Here is a 22,517-nt window from a genome sequence, read left to right on the forward strand (position 1 = left end):
AGAACTCAGCTAATAGAGTTTTAATGGAGCAGTAACCATGTGTGTCTTTCTCAGGATTATGGTCCCAGATACTAGCACAAGGCTGGGTCTTTGCAAGGTACTCAGTAACATTATTTGAATGAAGTCATGAATCAAAGTAATGGCGACCCAAAAGTCATTTTTGCTGTATTTTATAAAAATGCAAATATATTCCAAGTGTCCCTCTTGGACTCAAAACTCTCAACAACAAAGCAGGTCAACCAGACATTTCAAAAAGGCCTGGAAAGATGCCTACCATCCCAACCTTAACACCAACTCTCAGCACGTGTTGGACTTACGGTGCATCAGTATTTGAATTATGTATGCTACCTGGTAGGCTCATATCTTCCAGAAAATCGAGAAAGTAATAAGCAGCATGTCTGAACTTTTTAAAGCCCTTGTCTACTAGCTGACCATTGGTATACAGTAAAAATCTCCTATCTTTTTGCTTTCTGTCTTCTGCTAACTATAGGTGTATTGAAATGAAATAAAAAAGGAGTCTTAGTATCAAAAGATGGAGCAATATTAACAAAGACATTGAAAGAGCTACCCAAATAAACTTCCATCCACTGACATCAAAGTGGGCAATACTCTAGACTATATTATCGGTTTTATTGCCCAATATCTCTATGCAATTGACCAGTGGGATGAGCAAAAATAACAACTTTCAAACTAAATAATGGCTCAGTGGACTCTAAAAGGACCGGATAGGCAGGTGAAACATCAATGTCTAGCTCTGGATACAACACCATGAAAACAGCCACTAAAAGACCATCAGGAAAGTATATTCAACAGTGTCAGCAAATGTTAGTCTAGTCGTAGTAACGTGCACTCTTACGATTTTATCATTGCCATCTAAAGTGAAGACACACTTTTGAATTAGTGTGAAATACAGTGGCATTTTTAAATCAAGAAGTTTTTAAATGACACTCTACCTGCAAGGCACAACATGAATGATTGCAGTACCAGCAGTTCCCATGGCAACCTCATCTTCAGTTTCCGAGGTCAAAGGAGTTTCGAGTCCAATAACAAGTGAATAGAATCGCTGCTTCTTTTAAGTTTTGTTCAACCTTTAATCTGTGGGAAAGAAGAGACATTGCAATGAGATTCGCAGATACTTCTCCTTGTGGTCTCTGCAAACTTGTTTCTACCTGAATACAAATAAAACTCACTTGTGGAAAAGTCCTACTAAAGAATAGTATGTTAAATTATGAATATGAAGCAAATAAGCTCCCTCTCCTTTCCTTCCAAATAATACCTGGGCAGGGAATGGAGCTGGTGTCTCCCTGTGGCTACTGAGTGTAAGCAAGAACAGCTTTGCTTAGATATAAACCAACCCAAAGGCAAAGGAATGGACTATTGGAATGGATTATTATTATTTTTTTAAATAAGGTCCTACTCAACCCCTTAGTCTCCAGTTCCTGTTCTTATTTATTTTCCAATTAATAATATAAAAATGCCAACATGGAAAAGCTGCTACTGTACAAGATAGAGTTAACATTGCTGGACCACAAGGAAAAAATTCCAAGGTTTAGAATGGAGTTATATGTGGGAAGATTATAACTACTCTATCAATTTAAGTATTTTTCCTTACTCTATGTTTCATCTTCTGAATCTAATAAAAGAGCTCAGCTCCAGTGCCTACTGGGAGAAATCCTACCATCTATGAGTAGCTGACTACTAGGTTCTTTTGGACAAATAGAGAACATGATTTAAAAAAGCAGCTCTTCCATTATCCAGAAATCTCAAAATAGGAGAACTTTGTGGTATATGAAAGGGTCTGTATTCCAAAGGCTACAAAGCAAGTAAGTGAAGGAGTGAAGCAGGCAGACAAACAGGGCACTCTGGAGAACACAACCTGTCTGAAGGGGGTAGGTGGTCCTTAGCTCAAGTTGATGGCTAACATATGGGGCACAGACCCAGGACTACAAGACCACTTATAACTTTTCAAAGAAAAAAAATTTAAATATTATTGTATTTTGAAAATCTCCCATTTTTAAATATTGAAAATCGGTTCAAAATATTTTTTTAAACAATGTGCGAGCCAAACAATGTCAAATTATTGTCAGGTCCCAAAGTCTGCAACATGACCTTAGAAAAAAGAACTCTGACAGCACTTGCTTTCACCCACCCGTCCCTTCTCCCTCCATACTGACAGCAAGCCATGTATTTACGCATATATGGGGCACCTTTTGCTTTCCAGGCACTGGATGAGGCACTGGACCTCCCAAAACGCAGACAAACAGATCTAGCCTCAAGGATCTCCGACTCCTACTAACTGGGGGCATTTACCCACTTTTCATAAAACTGTAATACAAAATGCCATTGTGAAGGAAGGAAGAGACTTTCCGGCCTGGGAAATATCATAAAGGAGAAGAGCTCCCACAGGGGTCTAAAAGATGAGTAGGATACTACCTATTTATCCTATTTACAGGAGAAAGCTAGGAAACTAGGAGACTCAAATTCTCTTTACAATTCTGGCTATAACTAGTTGCATGATTCTGGGTATACACCTGATCCTCTCTTCTTCTTCTTCTTCTTTTTTTAATTAACATATTATACATTACCCCAGGGGTACAGGTCTGTGAATCATCAGACTTACACACTTCACAGCACTCACCATAGCACATACCCTCCCCAGTGTATGTAACCCAGCCATCCTATCCCCACCCCCTCAAACCCCCAGGAACCCTCAGTTTGTTTTGTGAGATTAAGAGTTTCTTATGGTTTGTCTCCCTCCCGATCCCTTCTTGTCTCAAAGATACCTTCTTGCTAAGTAAATAAAACCTTTTTGAAAATTATACCGTGCCATACAAATGCTAGATAGTATTATCACTGCACATCCAATATTTTTATCCTAATAATAACCTGGGGCTTTTCATCTCACCCCCACTTATAAGGAAAACACTATGATGGAACACAGGCTCACATAAAAACATGGAACAGCACAAGCTCATTAATCAAGGGCTCTTAGCATTAATTTATACTGGGTGGTCACTGAGAAGCCTTTATGTTTACCAGGAAGCTAATAGAAAGTGGAGAACCATAATTAGAGAACTTGCCTTTCTTTTGTGCCCTTAAATAGCTCAGTTTCTGATAAAGCTAGACTAATATATTGTGAAGACAAAAGGGACTCTTAACTTCTGATCTGCTGATGTGGCTGAAAGCAGGCAGCATCTCTAATTGGATATGTTCAGATACTTTTCTGACATGCATGGTGATTAGGCCATTTTAGATAAACAGGATGTGCTGATCAATGAAAACTATTAATGTCTTAAGCAAATGATCAGGGTATTAATAATTAATTTTGCGAGGGAAATGTCATCTCAGACCTGGGGATTGATCTACAATGTTAAGCAGTTTCTTGAAGCAATTAAAATTAGCTTAGGAAATGTATCCTACTTCATGATAAAGATTTAATTCATGATATGATGCTATTTACAGTGTGTGTTAAGAGCTGTAGATTTTTAAGGATGAAGGAATTCAAGAACCCTATTGGCATTTATTTACATTCAGGTAAGGTAAGGTCGTTAACAGTAATTTGTCTAGTGGACAGTTGTGTCAGAGAACCAGGTTTTCTGTATAGAGCTGAAGATTCATGAATCTCATGTGGGACTGTGGTACAGGATACAAAGTTTCATAATTTCAGTTTTTCTACTAAAGCCAGAAAGAAGGCTGCAGGATGAGCCAAGAGTTATGGTGGTAATAGATCTCCCCTGCAGCTCAGAGCTCTCCCTGGTTTATCCTAAGGTGGCTATAGCAAAAGATAGTGTACTCAGCACTAACTCTGAGACCTTGCCCAAGAATTAGACTCATAAATTCTAGAGAGGAGACCACACAAAGAAAGAGGACTTGGTTGCTTTCTCTGGCTGAGCCAGGAGATTAACTGAGAACTCTCAGGATATTTTTACACAATGCTACACAAAGCAAAACTCCTCTAGCCTTCAATCCTTTGAACAGTTTTGATATTCGGATAGTAATACCAAAGATGTCCCTATAAAGTACTTAAGAAAAAGCAGGATTCATGGGACACCTGGGTGGCTCAGTCAGTTAAGCTTCTGACTTCGGCTCAGGTCATGAATACCAGGGTCCTGGAATCCAGTCCTGCATCAGACTCCTTGCGTTTTGGAGAGCCTGATTCTCCCTTTGCCTGATGCTACCCCTCCTTGTACTCTCTCTCTCTCTCTGGCAAATAAATAAATAAAATCTTAAATTAAAAAAAATAATAATTAAGCAGGATTCAATTCCCCCTTAAGAGTCCTGGTTTCTAAGAACCTCCATGCAGGATCTGATCATACCATTATTTGATTTAGGACTCTGCTAATTTACAATGCTGTTGTTATCCAAGTAGCTCTAATTCAGCTTAAGAAGTAAGTGCATTTGTTTATTGTGCAACAAAAACAGTAAAAGGTGCCAGGTGTGCGGAGGTAGGAGGGTTAAGGGCCCTGTCCTCAAGAAGCTTACTGTTGGCTTGACAATGAGGGGACTAAAGCAGTCATTATAATTCAGTTCAAGGCATATAAAAAAGTCTATTAAGTGCAAGGTGTTAAGGATGCGGAAAGAACATCATCTAATTTAATTGGGGGTAGTGCGGTTTCAAAAAAGCTCTCCAATGGTCCTAAACGGTTCATCTGAGTTTAAAGGATAAATAAGAGGGAGGAAGGAAATTCTAAGCCAACTGGATAAGGACAACACAGACCAGGAAGAGGAGAACTTAGTGTGTTCTTTAGGCAACACAAGATAATGAAAGCAGCAAAGTCTGAAGAGTCAGACTTGTGCTCTAATCCTGGACCTCGAATTCCCTAGCTACTTGGCTCATTTGTAAAATAATGGCAATCATACCTGTCTCCCAGGCTTCCTGAAAGAATTAGTGAGAATTTATGGAAGGCACTGAAGACAGGTCCTTGATACTTAGTTGCCATCCTTGTTAAAAATAGCGGGACGCCTGGGTGGCTCAGTTGGTTAAGCAGCTTCCTTCAGGATCAGGTCATGATCCCGGCGTCCTGGGATCGAGTCCCACATCCGGCTCCTTGCTCGTCAGAGAGCCTGCTTCTCCCTCTGCCTCTGCCTGCCATTCTGTCTGCCTGTGCTCGCTCTCTCTCCCTCTCTCTCTCTGACAAATAAATAAATAAAATCTTTTAAAGAAAAAAAAGAAAAATAGCACACCACAATTAAGTCAGGGCCCTGATAGCCAAACTGCCTTGAATGTATATTAAAGAATTTGGACTTGAATCTGAAAAATCTGAAAGCTAAGATGACTAGGGGGATGACTTTAAACAGGGAAAGGACCTTAAAAAAAAAAAAAAGTTGATTTATGTGTATGGGGACCTACTTTAAATGCAATCCCAGAAGTATAGGATATCTGTTTTCCTTCTTTGCTTTTCTCCTCTGGTCAACAAATTTAACTACATTTCTAATTACAAAGTATTCTTCCAATATATAACAAAGTTTTCAGGGCCTCAAGGCAGGAAGGCAGAGTGGAATATCACTGGAATTAGAATCAAGCACAGTGAGTTCTTTCTTCCTGGTTTTGCCCATGACTTAGGAAAACCATATAGTCTGTGTAAACATATTCATCTATAGATTGGGGACATAAGTGTGCTGTAAAGGTCAACTGACATTTTTTTTGAAAGTAAGTATTAGTCATTATTATTGTTTAGATGGAAATTAAAATCTTCTTCCCAAATGGAAGTTAAACCTAATGAAGGTAAGGAATCATTGCTTTATTCCCTTATATTTAAGAGGCACATGGACAGTGTATGGCACGACTAGGCAGTCAATGGTTGGTATGTAAATGAAAGAACAAATGTAACTCACATCTTTGTGGACATACCACATGCTTTTACATTGCTTTCTTATTTAGCCTTCATAAGGACCCTGAAGGTCAGGCATCAGCACTATCCTCTATAAAATTATAGCTTTGGCAATTAGATTGTGAGAGGCTGTGGCAGTTGTCCAAGAGCAAATGTCTTTTTCATCTATAGAGCCAGTCCTCAAATCTATGTCTTCATACTTGAAGTTCTGTGCTCTTTTCTACCAGTGACAGAAATGTAAATAAACCTGTGTCTTTTAAAGCATGACATAAAGTTCTGATGGTGATTCTTTTCTAAATCTGCTTTTCACATTGTCCTTTTTCAGAAATGAAGCCAGATGCCAGCACGTAATAGTGCAGAATCTGTGTCACATTTATAATGCAGTTTCTGAGCTGAGACCTAGTCGGAAAGCTACCTATCGCTAGTGTTAATTCACAAATCTTCTCGTGCCAGTACGAATGTAAGTTCCTTTCTCTCCCAGTGTAAGAGCAACATGAACGTTTGTTTTCTTACTAATTATTATTTAGAGTGCTGCCATTCTTAAGGCAGGAATTTTAAAAAGGATCATCCACATTTCCCAGTTGTATAGTTGAGCATTTTTTAACTCCACAATTAGCTAATGAGGTGTGCAGTCCATCACAATGGTGGGGAAGCAATGAACAAAACTGAAAGCAATAGAGAAATCTGGCTTCCTTAGAAAGCAATCTGCCAATCATTTCAAGGGAAAATGGCACACAGTCAAATCTTAAATTTCAATCAGTCAACAGATATTTACTGAGTGCCCATTATTCAAATGGTAAAATGCAGAATGAAAAGAGTCAAGGTCAAGGTCTCTGCCCACAAGGGCACAGAAACTCATTAGGTAGAAAAGACTGCAGACTATACAAGTTAGTTTATATGTAAAATGAGTAGTATATATAATGTATAATTTCTATGGTTATGGTAGCTAGCCTACAGGTTCTTTCTGACAAATGAAAATTCTTATCATATCAATCTAATTAGCTTACTAGATTTTCTTCTGCACCAGCTTTCTACTCTATGTACTAGAAGAGACACATTTCCATTTCCATGTCCCTGATGTTTTCCCTGCTTCTGTGGAGACTGCAGTAAGTCTTCTTTAGGAATGGTGAGAAAACATGTTTTGCTTAGTTTTTTTCATTGGACTTCTTGTCCCAAGCATCTCGAAGAACAGAGAGAACAGTGTAAAGAAGAAAAGAGGGGCACCAGGGTGGCTCAGTCAATTAAAAGTCTGCAGTCAGCTCAGGTCATGATTCCAGGGTCCTGGGATGGAGCCCTACATAGAACACTGCCCCACAATCACATTGGGCTCCGTGTTGAGTGGGGAGCCTGCTTTCTTCCTCTCCCACTCCCTCTGCTTGTGCTCTCTGTCAAATAAATAAATAAATAAAATCTTTTAAAAAAGAAGAAAAAAAGTTATAAAGAGCCTGGATAATACATTTGGAAAATGCCACCTATTTACCAAGAGGTAGATAGCATAAGATGCAATCCCTTATTTAGACTGTACTTGCCTACCTGATAGCTGATTTGGACTCTACTTCCATCATAACACCTCATCAGAGAAGACATTGAAGAATTACAAAGGGTGGCTTAAAGTGGACAACTTTCCCTATTTCTAAAGTCTTTTTTGGACAAAATAGTGTCTACCACTTGTGGTAATTCTAACCAGAAACATGATAATTTCATTAGGCAGACATCCTGAGGGATAAAAACCAAGCAAGCCAATATCTCATTATTCCAGTCACTGAAGGATATATTTATGCATTCTGAGAGCCAAGAAAGTTCTATACACTAATTTTCAAATATTTTTATTAAAGTTTCTTAGAATATATACTTTCACTTTCTCAGTATACTTTTTCCCTATAAAACCTTAATCTGCTTTGATGTTGAACCTGTACACTTTGCTACAGGGGAGACATTTTTCCAAAAACCAAAGCAGTCCCAAGAATTACACTGCAGTATTTCAAAAGATCCCTGGATTGAGACTCAGCGTAACTGGGTTACTAACTCAGTGTTGTTATTTAATTGCTGGCCAAGTTTCTCGACCAATAAAAGAGGGTGAACTAGATTGCTTCTAAGGAAACATGAAAGCCTGACTTGTATCATCATATCAGAGAACAGTTGTGCATTTGGAAGATAATTAGTCAAATGAATGGTAGTCACCATGGCTTTGTCATCACCAAAACTATTTGAGATACCTCACCGTTTCCCAGATTACACCATGTTCCCATCCAGCAAAGTTGTAGGAGATGTACTGCTTTTTAAAAAAAACTTTTTTTAAAGTTATGTGTGCTGCTCAAAAATATTATGATACTGGGGTACCTGGGTGGCTCAGTGGGTTAAAGCCTCTGCCTTTGGCTCAGGTCATGATCCCAGGACCCTGGGTTCGAGCCCAGCATCTGGCTATCTGCTCAGTGGGAAGCCTGCTTCCTCCACTCTCTCTCTCTGCCTAGTTGTGATCTCTGTCTGTCAAATAAATAAATACAATCTTTTAAAGAAATGTTATGATACTAAGGAATAAACCTCACCAAATAGGTAAAAGACCTGCACTCTGAAAACTACAAAATGATGAAAGAAACTGAACACAACACAAAGAAATGGAAAGATATTCCATGCTTTTGGATTTAAAGAACAAATATTGTTAAAATGTCTATACCATCCATAGCAGTCTACATGTTTAATGCAATCCTTATCAAAATATCAACAGCATTTTTCACAGAGGTAGAACAAACAATTCTAAAATTTGTATTGTACCACAAAAGACCCATATAGCCAAGGCAATCTTGAAAAAGAAAAGCAAAGCTGGAGGCATCACAAATCCAGACTTAAAGTTTTATTTCCAAGCTGTAATAATCAATATAGTATGGTACTGGCACAAAAATAAACACAAAGATCAAGAGAATAGAATAGAATAGAAAACCCAGAAGTAAACCCACCATTACATGGTCAATTAATCTTCAACAAAGCAGGAAGAATAATAACCAATGGAATAGGATAGTCTCTTCAACAAATGGTGTTGGGAAAACTGGACATGCAGAAGAATGAAACCAGACCATTCTCTTATGCCATACACAAAAATAAATTCAAAATACATTAAAGACATAAATGTGAGGCTTGAAACCATAAAAATTTTAGAAAGGAGCACAGTCAGTACTCTTTAACAACAGCCATAGCAACTTTTTTTCTAGATATGTTTCCTGAGGCAAGGAAAACAAAAGTAAAAAACAAACAAACAAGAAACAAAAAACAAAAAACTACTGGGATTTCTTCAAAATAAAAAGCTTCTGCATAGCAAAGGAAACAATCAACAAAAGCAAAAGGCAACCTATAGAATGGGAGAATGTATTTCCAAATGACTAATCTGATAAAGGGTTAATATCCAAAATACATAAAGCAACATATACATATAAACACCCAAAAAAACAATGGGCTGAAGACCTGAACAGACATTTCTCCAAAGAAGACATCCAGATGGCCAACAGACACAAGAGAGGATGCTCAACATCACTTATGATCAGGGAAGTACACATTAAAACTATAATGAGTTCAACTATAATCACTTCACACCTCTCAGAATGGCCAAAATCAACAACACAAGAAACAAGTATTAGCAAGAATTTGGAGAAAATTGGGTGGGAATGCAAGCTGGTACAGCAACTGTATTAAACAGTATAGAGATGCCTCAAAAGTTAAAAAGAGAACAACTCTATAATCCAGCAAAGAATACGAAAACCCTAATTCAAGGGGATACACGCAGCCCTATGTTTATAGGGGCAATTTTTCACAATAGCCAAGATAAGAACACAGCCCAAGTGTCCACCAATAGTTTACTTCTGGGCTTATTTCTGGATTTTCTCTTCTATCAATCTAAGTGCTTATTGTCTGTTTTTGTATCAATAGGATACTCTATTGACTACTACAGCTTTGTAATATAACTTGAAGTCCAGAAAAGATAAACAGATAAAGAAGATGTGATAAACACACACACACACACACACACACACACACAGAGGAATATTATTCAGTCATAGAAGCTGAAATCTTGCCAATTGCAACAGCATGGATGGAATAGGAGAGTATAATGCTGAGCAAAATGAGTCATTCAGAGAAAGATTAATATCGTATGATTTCACCCATACATAGAATTTAAGAAAGAAAACTAATGGGCAAAGAGGAAAAGAAAGAGAGAGACAAATCAAGAAACAGACTCTTAATTATAAAGAACAAACTGATGGTTACCAGAGGGGAGGAAGATGAGGGTTTGGGTTCAATAGATGTTAGGGATTAAGGAGGGCACTTGTGAGGAGCACCAGGCAATGTATGGAAATGCTGAATCACTATATTATACACCTGAAACTAATATTACACTGTAAAAAAAATAAAGTTACATGTGTACCAAAAACAAACAAAAATTAAATACTATGTATGATGGTATTACTGGAAATTAAATCCTGCGCCACAAATGTATATTCACTCTTCATAGCCTCCACTAAATAATCACTTTTGTGCTACTGTTCAAGCTTTACTTATTCTTTACTTTTATTAAAGTAATACATAAACATAGCTTAAATACTTACTCCTGCTCCCTGGAGGGAACTACTTCCCAGAGAAAACAAGTTATTTTTCTGGTATGTATCTTAATTTTGATTAAATAAAAATGCTTAAACTACTATTTCTTGATTTGGGGATTTAATGTATTAGTAGCTTATTTTATAGATCATGATAATTCAGCTCTCTTATACAATCAGTCCCAGTGATAGACACACGTGCACAAACACATGCACACATACCTGGTTCCACTCTTGTCTGAATTTAGTTGTATCACTTAATTTGGCTGATAATTTTTCAACGAAGTCCCAGACTATACTGTTTTTATTTCCTTTTTGTATTAGTTGGGATTTTTTTAGAGTTAATAATTTCCTCTTTATTCACTTAGGTTTCCAAGTATCTATCACAAATTCATCCTAAACATTCTACTATATTTAACACTTTCAATATGTTTAAACACATCTTATAGTCCATCAATTTTAAGAAGTTTTAATTTACATTTAGATAACGATCACTTTTATGATTCAGTTAAAAAACAAATGAAAATGGGGCCTATCTTCCATCATGAAAGTCATGTATTCAAAACTATAATTATATATATTATGTATATTATGTAATTATCTATTTATCTATATACAGTCTATATGTTTTTGAGTTTTCAGTACTTACTTGTGAATTAAAGCAACATGTATATTCGATTAAGGGCGCCTGAATGGCTTGATCTGTTAAGCTCTGGGCTCTTGATTTCAACTCAACTCACGATCTCAGGGTCATAAGATCGAGCCTACACTCCATGCTGGAGCTTGTTTAAGATTCTCTCTCTCCCTCTCCCTCGGCCCCTCCTCCAACCCTTCTGTGCTTGTGTGCTCATGCATACACACACGCCTTCTCTCACTCAAAAAAAAAAAAAAAAGCATATATGATTAAGCTATTAATGTTGGTGGCAGTGTGATGGTAGAATAAAATACAAAATAACAGAGGAAATGATAAACAGCATTATCATCTATAGAGTACTTACCACTTAGTAGTCTTGTAAACTAACTCATCTCGTTTTTAAAACAACCCCCCCCTTTTTTAAAGACCTTATTTATTTATTTATTTATTTGACAAATGGAGATCACAAGTAGGCAGAGAAGCAGGCAGAGAGAGAGGAGGAAGCAGGCTCCCTGCTGAGCAGAGAGCCCGATACGGGGCTCGATCCCAGGACCCTGGGATCATGACCTGAGCCGATGGCAGAGGCTTTAACCCACTGAGCCACCAAGGCACCCCTTAGAACAACCCTTCAAGTGGCACCGGGGTGGCTCAGTCAGTTGAGTGGCCAAATCTTGATTTCAGCTCAAGTCATGATCTCAGAGTTGTGAGATCGATTCCTGAGTTGGGTTCATCAGTGGGCAGGGAGCCTGCTTAAGATCCCCCTCTTTCTCCCTCTGCTCTCTGCCCCACTTCGCTTGTGCACATGGCATGTACATTTTCTCTCTCTTTCTCTCATAAATAAATAAGTAAAAACACAAATACATAAATAAACTTTTTTTTTTTTTTAAGAGGAACCTGTTAAGGTGGACAATATTATTTTCATTTTAAGGGTTAAATAAATAGTCCTTTGTTAGAACTGTTGTAATAGGGAGAGGGCATGAACTCTAAATGCCACCCCCCACAAGTTTATTGAAGTTTATTTTGCATATGCTCATTTATAGTATTTTCAGTGTAAAGTTTGATGAGGTTTCAAAAACTTATGCAGTCATACAACTGCCACTACCAACAAGAGAGAATATTTACATCACCCTTGAAATGAACCTGAAAGTTCAACTTCAGAGTGTAGATATTTAAGCCCTATATGGAAATTCTCCCAAATAGTTACAATGAAGGCTTATTAGAAGAACAGGAAATTGTAGCATGTAAAAAAATATAGAGTGGTGTTTTCCCCTTATTTAGACTACTTCTCAGATATTTCATCCTTCCTTTAGAATGGCATTCCCATATTAGTACACTCTCATTACAATAAAAACAAAAACAAAATGAGATCATAGCTGAAGATAGGAAAATACAGGGCACCTCCATTCTTCCTTCCCATTCCTAAGGAAAACAAGCTAATTTAGTATGGCACTCTTTCTTGCTTAGCCCAAGGGCAGTCCCTGAATCTTTTCAACATAACATTTCAAGTAGACACAACAAAATCAATATAGCTTGCAAGTAAAATTAAAAATTTCTTTGGCTTTCTCATGGTGGTTCAAACAATGGCTTTAGAATTACAAAAGCTAGGTTCAAATCCCAGTTCTATCATTTACCTGTTGACCTTGGGCAAGTCATTTAACCTCTGTTGGCCTCCCTTTTCACTTTGGTAAAGTGACAGGGATGATACAGGGTTGTTGAAAGGAATATAAGAGAAAACATTTATAAGTGGATTCTGCTAGAAAAAGGTAAGCATGGCTTTTGAGTAAGTAAACTTGCTGGGAAAAGAAGATGAGCAAGCTGTGAAACATTTGGCTTCAGGAGACAAAGGATGCAGAAAAGTACACTGTACAGACAGGGAAAACCCATGATTGCATTGGATTCTTTCCTGAGCATTAACGAAGGGTTATGGAAGTGGTTTGGGGGAAATGAATCTTCCCACAGACTCCAGTCTCAGTCTTGCTTTCTGGGTAATGGAAAGTCAACTTTGCAAACTTTTTAAAGGCTCCTACCATCCCAGCAGGATGGGTTTCTTAGCAACCATCTCACGTTTGTTTTCCTTCTGCCCACTGGCATGCTGCAGAGTGCCAGTTCTGCTAAACTTCCAAATAAATCACTGTTAATGAAGCATGCTGCAATACAGACAGCAACAGGCATTTTTTAATCACCTAAACTAAAGAAGAGCTAAAGGTAAGCACAAAACACTCTAATACCTAATATATTAGGTGTCAGATTTAAAGGGGCAAGAACCGTATGACTATCAGAGCTTTTCCTTGGATGCACTTAGTGGGAAAGTAAGCTTACCAGTATATTCATCACTATGCACAGCTTGCTGATTGCTTGGACAGCCGAGTCAGATATCCGATAGCTTAAAAGTGAGTCTGTATCTACTTAATTAGAAGTAGAAATAAGACTGCAAACATAAACGTACAAATAATGATAGGCTATAAAAATAAAGGGACTAAGATCTTTTACACTCTCTCCTTTATTCAAATTATTAATTATGCTTCAAGTAACTGGCATGCCATATGATACAGCAATGAGTAATAAGACAGATAGAATCTGCCCTCGTAAAGTTTATTTTATTCTTTGGGGAAGTAAGTAACACAGTACTTTAAGGGTGTTCAAACAGTAGACAAACAAGAAAGTGTAGTACTCTAAGTCAGGAGTATACATGGTTTTGGAAACAGACCTAAGTTCAAATCTCAGTTTGTTTGTTCTTTTAAGATTTTTTTTAAAATCTTATTTATTTATTTGACAGAGATAGATCACAAGTAGGCAGAGAGGCAGGCAGAGAGAGAGAGAGAAGCAGGCTCCCTGCTGAGCAGAGAGCCCGATGTAGGACTTGATCCCAGGACCCTGAGATCATAACCTGAGCTGAAGGCAGCGGCTTAACCCACTGAGCCACCCAGGTGCCCCCAAGATTTTTTTTTAATTTATTTGACAGACAGAGATCACAAGTAGGCAGAGAGGAAGGCAGGGAGGGAGGAGAGAAGTAGGTTCCCCGCTGAGCAGAGAGCCCCAAGCAGGGCTCAATCCCAGGACCCTGGGATCATGACCTGAGCCAAAGGCAGAGGATCTAACCCACTGAGCCACCCAGGCACCCCCAAATCTCAGTTTTTATATCAAATATCTGAACTGTTTTATAAAAGTTATTTTTGAACCTTCAGTTTTTCATCTATATAATGGAGACAGTGCCACCTACTTCAGAAGTTCACAGAAGGGTGCCTAGGTAGCTCAGTCAGTTAAGCATCTGCCTTATGCTCAAGTCATGATTTCTGGGTCCTGGGATCCACGCTTAAGTCTGGCTCCCTGTTCAGTGAGGACCCTGCTTCTCCCTCTCCCTCAGCCCCTACAGTCACTTGTGTACTCTCTCTCTCAAGTAAATAAATAAAATCTTAAAAAAAAAAAGTTCACTGAGAACTATATGAGCTAATATGTTTAAAATTGTTATCAACATAATAACAACCTTAGTAAAGGTTTTGTGTTACCTAGGGGAAACCTAGAAATCTCTCTATAGGGGCACCTGGGTGGCTCAGTGGGTTAAGCCTCTGCCTTCAGCTTGGGTCGTGATCTCAGGGTCCTGGGATCGAGTCCCGCACCAGGCTCTCTGCTTGGCAGGGAGCCTGCTTCCCCCTCCCCCTCTGCCTGCCTCTCTGCCTACTTGTGATCTCTCTCTCCCTCTCTGTCAAATAAATAAATAAAATCTTAAAAAAAAAAAAAAGACATGAAACTACCCACTACCTTCCTCTTCGGTGTAGTGATGATATTCATAGATTTCCATCCCTTGCAAAGGTAAGTTGTGCATTCCAGTTCCTGTGCTAGCCTTTAGAGAAATAAATACTACATTAAGAAAAATACTGTATTAGAACATTCATCTGAAAAAAATATTTGTTGAACACCTGCAGTATGTCTGGCATGGTGCTAGGCACTGGATATCATAATAAAGTTGAAGAAATCTTATGATAGAACTTGTATTCTAGTGCATTTTCCTGTTTATTTTCCCATAGACTCATTTTCTTGAAGAACAGATTAATTTCCCACAATGCACACTTCACTGACATTGTCCTTCATTCTGGGACTGCATGTAGAGATAGGATGTTTCTATATCATTTGACAAACTCTTCTGAATTCTTGTTTGGTATAGAATAGTTTACCAGAAGTCCCTGCCTATTAAACAGAACAATTTAAGCAAGCAATCACCTGCATTCTCTTGTCTTTTGCACTGAAATCTGTACCTCAGGCATGAAAAACGGTAGAGTGATAAAATGACAAGCTGCTTTTTCTCTTGAGTACTTACTATGTGTCAGTTACTATCCAAAATTTTATACAGACGATCTAATCCTCACAATAACTTGAGGAGGTAGGAATATAATAATTCCCATTTGTCAAAGAGGAAATTGAAGTTTGGAGAGGAATGTGAGAGACTTATTTCTCTGGTGTTCCTTCTCCTGCTTTCTCTGGACCTCTAAGTGGCCAATTTCCTCTCAGCATATTATGTCAGGGCAGATAGCACTGACATTCAAAGGAAAAATCAAGTATAATGTTGGTAAACCTCTTTGCAAAGGCTGTCTTTCTCTGCACTGGTGGGGATACCTAAGCATCAGCTGCACACTAATGATAATTATAGCATGTGAATGCAGAATCATTAGCATGCTAAGGGATTTTTTTACCCCTCTTGTATCAGCAGCAGAAACTGTGAATGTGACTGTTTTAAAAAATTTTTTTATTGTCCTTATCAAAGGGTGGTTATCCATCCAGTTAGTTTCATAGCCAAAATAGGTAGCACGTGATTGATGTGTTCTTTGCTTAATTAGGCTGACTTAGGTCAAACTGGGCAAACACTATTTGGTTCTGGGAAAACCAGATTTCAGGTCTGGCCTGTCACATATATAACAGATGTCCTGTAGTTCTGGGTGTGAAATGAGCACATGTTGCCAATTTACTTTTAGCCATTCTATTTATGTTCTTATTTAAAATGCAATAGAGTGATCATTTCCAGCTATAAAGTGGGCTTTTATCTGAGAAGCTCCCAAGGACGGTGCATTAATTCTTAGTACACCAGTTGCGATGAAAGTTAGGTTCCTGCATAATGGTTTTTAGGAAGGGACATTAGGGCATAAAAGAATATGGTGACTATATAATATTTAATACATTAAAAAAATATATGTCTGTGTCTAAAGTTAATGCTGGGGAAAATATTAATTTTACAGCAGAGAAACTCAGCTGACTTACTCTTAACCAATGATCAAGGCTAACGTCACCAATGAGAAGTCATACTGACCTCGTGCAGCCTCTGAAAGTGGTATATTAAAAGGGCCATAGGGCGCCTGGGTGGCTCAGTGGGTTAAGCCGCTGCCTTCGGCTCAGGTCATGATCCCAGGTCCTGGGTTCGAGCCCCACATCGGGCTTTCTGCTCAGCAGGGAGCCTGCTTCCTCCTCTCTCTCTGCCTGCCTCTCTGCTTACTTGTGATTTCTCTCTGTCAAATAAATAAATAAAATCTTTAAAAATAAAAAAAAATAAAAAAAATAAAAGGGCCACAATATGCTTCTGTGGTTTTCTTTGCCAACAATGCCTAACCTAACTGTAATCACGAGAAAACACAAGACAACTGGGTAGGATCTGTCATACAACTGAGCAGTTGTCTTCAAAAGTGTCAAAATCACAAAAGACAACCAAAGAGTAAGGAGCTGTCATGGAACTGAAGGACACTAAAGGGAAGTAAATACTATAAACCATGTGGGATTCTGGGTCAGATCCTGTAATAGAAATAGGATATTATTAGAGAAACAAGTGCACATCAAACAAGGCCTGTTGTTTACCTACGTGATTTGTACCCATGTCAATTTCTTGGTCTTGGTTGCTCTATTATGGTATGTAAGGTAATTAGAAGAACCAGAGGGAAAGACACACAAGAACTTTGTACCACTTTTGGTAACTTCTCTGTAAGTTTATAATTATTTCAAAATAAAGCCCACACTCAGAATCAGACTTCAGAAAAAAAATCTTTTTTTTTTTGTCTTTACAACAGTGGATCTATCTTCCTAGAAAGAAATATGAATGTATCATACCAGTGTATATGTTATATTTATGGTTTGCAACATCATTTCTGGATGAAGTTCAAAGATCATAAAAGTTTGCTCATAAAAGGCACAATGGTCAGAGAAAAATTGTGTGAAAAAAATTATGTCTGTATGCCCAGGCTGCAAGCTATATTGTCAATGTTGTTACTTTGTGACAATTTAATTGGTATGAGACTGCTGAATAGTCAAATTAAGGTGTGGAGAGAACCAGGCTTATCTTACGTTTCTTAATGATAAATAAATAAATAAATAAAGCCACAATTCCATACTTCTTATATGCTAAAAAATAGCATGCAGGTTTTTCCTACATTTCCTATTTACTATCATTGTGAGCTTTCTGCAAAAAAACATAAGATCTATGTAAAGAGAGGAGAAAAATATGAAAATGGGAATAGCTGTAGTACTATATACATTTTTTCATGATATAAAACTCCCTCCTTAAATTGGCAGTCTAGGCATGTTGCTGGTAGAAGGAAATGTAATTCAATTACCTATGGAAACTATGAGGTAACTGTTATCTACAAAAAGATTTTAGAGAAGAATTCTGATTAGAGACAACTCAAATTCTGAGCCTGAGCTGTTTCAGAGATGAGACAAAGGACCAAAGACAGATTTAAATAGCTGAAGTTACTTCAGGAAAACTCAGTCACAAGTGTTTTATTTAAGTCCATGCCCACACAGTTCAAGTTTTTATTTTATTGCCTCTGAACCCTTCACTTACTACATCTCAGCTGTGAGTTTCAGGACAATATTTTCAGGTAGGAAAAAAAAAAACCAAAAACATGATGAAATGTGACCTCTCAATGCTTATGTTTATGTAACTGTGAATATGCATAAGCTTTTATCTGACTTTTCCACGCATCACATTCCAGGCTCAGTTTGTACCTCAGGTTGCCTTATGGAACTTCCACTAGAGGAATACGGAAAAACTCCTTGGAAAATGGTATCCTTGATGGATGGAAAAGAACAGCTTGCATAAATACAATGACAGAGTCATCCAAAAATCTGATGAGTACAAGGAAGACAAAGGTTTACCAACCAGAAATAAATATTTTTATGTACTTTAACAGTGTTCTGAACTCAAGTGGGGCTAATGGTGATGGCAAGGGATCAGACTATAATGGCAGACTTCCATCACTTCTAAGTTTTGGCTTCCATTTCTCCCAGGAGATCCTGCACCCTGCTTTCTCCTGAATTCATACAAGTGAGGAATGAGTCTGGTAGCCATGATAAGCATGGTAATAAAAGTTAAGAAAAAAAACGGAGGTAAAATGTATCATTTTTTTTTCTTATTGATATTAACATGGACTCTATGGAAACCGTTTGATTCAAATCCCCAAAGTTTAAATGATGTCTTTGTCCCATGGCTTTTAACACCTGCTCCTCCAACACAACTGCAGTATCCCCTAATTAAAAACTCCACAGCCTTCAGCTTAGACATCAGAAGTTGCATTTCTAAACAATGTTAAATAGCCAGAATAAAATATATACGTACTATATAATTCATATATATTATATACATGTGTATACATATATAACACCCCAGAGCCCAGTTGTCCACACAAAATTTATTTTATTTTTAAATTTATTTGTCAGAGAGAGAGAGAGCACAAGCAGAGGAGAAACATGTAGAGGGAGAAGGAGGCAGAGGGAGAGGAAGGCTCCCCACTGAACAAGGAGCCCAACATGGGACTCGATCCTAGGACCCCGGGATCATGACTTGAGCCCAAGGCAGACACTTAACTGACTGAGCCACCCAGGTGTCCCCCAAATAATTTTTTCTATAAAAGGAAAGGATTAAAAGAAACCCTCACATCTTTTTAAGTGCTTCCCTGTGCCAGGCTGGATAAAGCAGACATACTTCATATATTGTTATTTAGAGAACACAAGATTAAGCTGCATTCTAATTGAGAACTTCCAGAAATACCTCACGCTCTGAAAGTAAGCAGTACAGGTGCACAAGGACAGGCAAGGAGTGTAATTATATGTGTATATATTTATACGCCCACCAGTTCTGTTGTCTTAAAACAGATCTAATGAAAGGCTCTCCTAGGTTAATTGCTGTTGCTAAGAAAAAGGCCCAGGTTTGTCTTTAGAGTCAATCATTTCTTTAAGGTGTAACAACCAGGTTGGTCTCTTGGTGCCAATTTTTGTCTAACTACAAATAGGTAACAAAGTCTCCTTTGAATTTTCTAAAAACACTTATTCACTCCTTATAATTTTTCTAATACCCCAAATGAAAAGACAGTTTAATGTTTCCAGTAGCAAGCAGATGGTTTCAGGGGAAAATATCACCCGGTTCTCGGTTTCTTAATATAACATAGGAGGCTTGGCGGTGTGGTACGGACTTGAAGGAAGAATCTAGAGCAATAGGTCACGATGGAAGATTCCATGGGAAAGCTATAAACAACTTAAGGCAAAGTCCCACATCTGAGCAGACCAGCTCCCTCCAGTTCATTCTCTGCATTCAAGTACCACTGTATTACCAGAGCGCAAATATGATTGAGCCACGCTCTGCAACTTTCTACCTGTATTCAATAATTTTACAGAATGAGGAAAGACCTGTTTAATTCAACTCCCACCTATCTCTGCAGCATATAGCCACATTAGAGCCATCCTCTGCATTAGCTGGATAAGCCTGGTAATCTTGCCCAGTATCTTTGTATCTGCTCCTTCCCCATTTCTCTGTAGCTAGCCTGAAATATGTGCTTAGACAGACATCCTGAGGAAGCTTTCTCTGTAATTGTAATTATGGCTTAGTACTTCTCATATGTACTTTGATAGGATTAAAAATTCCTCTTATTAGAGAAGTTATCATATAGTATTCTAACTTTTGTCTTTATCCCTCTTTGCTATTATAAATTCAGAGAAAAAAAAGAGTCTTTACATCGCGGTGTTTGGAATGTATGCACACAGTAAATATATGCTCAATTAATTTAAACTATAAAGCTTTTGGGGCACCTGGGTGGCTCACTCAGTTGCAAGTCTGCCTTTGGCTTGGGTCATGATTCCGGAGATCTGGGATTGAGCCCCACATTGGGCTTCTGGGTCAGAGGACAGTTTGCTTCTTCCTCTGCCCCTCCCTGCTAGTTTTTTCTCTCCCTCAAATAAATTATTTAATTAGAAAAAACAATAATGCATTTAACCAAAAGAAAAAGTCCAAGAGCTCAAACTGCCAGCAGGAAGTAATATGATCAGAGCCTAAGAAAGGACTAATCAGAAAATTACTCATAACTAGTTCAGATAGTTAAGACTTTACCCTGGCTAGTTTTGTGGACAAGAGTTGGTGAGTGGGCTTTGGGTTTTAAAAGATTGCAGTAAAGGTTTGCATATGATGACCTATATGGTAGTCAAATTTTCAGTTTGATAACTTGCTTCTAAATCATGGATTTTCTCAAACGTTTAGGACTTAATACAACAAAAACAACAATAACAAAATTCCAGGATCACATCTCTTTGGGAAAACTGAATAAGCCAAAGTAGACAGACTACTTTATTGCAAGACTTCTCATAGCCTTCAAGATAACATGGGACTTGTCTAAGAGAAGAGGTATTCTGTTTACCAGAATTGCTTGACCTGAAGTTCCTCTTCATTCATGGATACCTCATCTCATCCTCAGAACTCACTTTGGGACAAGTCAGTCATCTCCAGAAATGACTGGTTATTTAAAGGCCACATTCAGACCAACACCTGTTTTTATAAAAAAAAATATTCTGTGGGGGCGCCTGGGTGGCTCAGTGGGTTAAGCCTCTGCCTTCGGCTCAGGTCATGATCTCAGGGTCCTGGGATCGAGCCCCGCATTGGGCTCTCTGCTCAGTGGAGAGCCTGCTTCCCCCTCTCTCTCCGCCTGCCTCTCTGCCTCCTTATGATCTCTGTCTGTCAAATAAATAAATAAAATCTTTTTAAAAAATTAAAAAAAAAAATGTTCTGTGGAACGCAGCCAGGCCTGCTCATTAAGGTCTGTCTGTGACTGCTATTGTGATATAATGCCAGGGTTGAGTAGTTTGCAACAAAGATCATATGGCCAGGAAAGGAAAAAATACTATTTTTTTTTTTACAGTAAATGTTTGCTGATCCCTAATTCACAGTAGTATTTTGTTTGTAAACATCAATGTAATTGTCAGCTGGACCCACTGCTGTGTTCTACAAACTTGTTCTACAAATGCAACATGAAATGACCCACAAAACTGGAAAGCATCACATTTTCCCTACACGCTGAACTGACCAGCAGCATTTTTTAATTTGAAGCCTAAACTGAGCAAAACAGGTTTGGACTGTGTGCTTTAAATCTGAATTAGAAACTAACACATATACTTAAACTAGTAAATTAAAGCTTATAAACATAGGCACATTTAGAGTCACTTGGGTGGCTCAGCTGGGTCAAGTCTGATTTTTTATTTTAGCTCAGGTCATGATCTCAGGTTCCAGGAGCCCTGTGTAAGGTTATAGGCACTGTGCCTGAAGCCCCCTAATGAGTCTCTCTGTGCCCCTTCCCCACTTCATTTGTGTGTGTTCTTTTTTGTCTCTATAATTAAAATGAAATTTAAAACAAAACAAAAATAAATATAGACACATTTATCACAAAAACTTCTGAAACAAATAACTTAAAATATTTCACGGATAATTTATTAAAACACTAATATACTGGAAATCTTACTAAAGAGAACTGAACCTTTGATAGCTTGAAGAAATCAAACTGATACCCTAAAGTACCTAAAGTACTTCATTACAAAGATTAATTTTGATCACATAGACCTAGAGCAGAACATGGTATGTGATACAGATTTGATCTAAATGAAGTATCAATTCATGCACAGTACATACACTAATCAGATGACATGATTTTTTATTCCAGTTTGGTAGTTAAATATATAGATTTAATTCCTAATATAAAGAAGATTTTTTTGTTTCCTCAATTATTAATCCATACAATTAAACAAATTCAAATACTGGTTTGGTTTGGGGCATATTCAACACCATTTTATAAATCCCTAGAATCAACCTGTTTGTGGTTGTTGTTTACTAGAAAACAGTGAAATGAAAAGAAGCTATTAGCTAGCAGTAATTTCCATAATTTTTTTTTATTTCTGTAATTCAGCAGAATTCATCTGAAATCGTATTTCACATACCAATTTTTTCTCCTCGTCTTTCCACCTTCCACATCCCCAAAACATTGGACAGACACTGCTACTGGTCTTTGGCTCTGGTCTCCTTCTCTCTGTGGGCTTAAAACCATCATATTTCTTTAACATGTGATGCCCTGGGAGAAACTATGAAGTGTCTGTAGGCTCCTTTTAGAAGCAAAAGTTGATAGCTTCTTTTTCCTTGTGGTAAGAACACTTAACATATAGGAGTTTTGATATTTG

General features: G+C 37.9%; 1 protein-coding gene across 7 annotated transcripts in view; it reads right to left on the reverse strand.

Annotated features, from left to right (window-relative positions):
- Positions 1 to 22,517, reverse strand: part of CNTN4 (contactin 4) — a 963,126-nt gene that overhangs the window by 491,909 nt on the left and 448,700 nt on the right. For all 7 annotated transcript variants that reach the window (XM_047746452.1, XM_047746460.1, XM_047746478.1 and 4 more), the window contains one exon: positions 954 to 1,095. In XM_047746452.1, coding sequence (XP_047602408.1) covers positions 954 to 1,008 — 55 coding nt within the window. In that variant the 5' untranslated portion in view covers positions 1,009 to 1,095. The remainder of the gene's footprint in view (positions 1 to 953; positions 1,096 to 22,517) is intronic.

The sequence above is a fragment of the Lutra lutra genome, chromosome 1 (genome assembly GCF_902655055.1).
Source record: "Lutra lutra chromosome 1, mLutLut1.2, whole genome shotgun sequence".
Taxonomy (NCBI): Eukaryota; Metazoa; Chordata; class Mammalia; order Carnivora; family Mustelidae; genus Lutra; species Lutra lutra.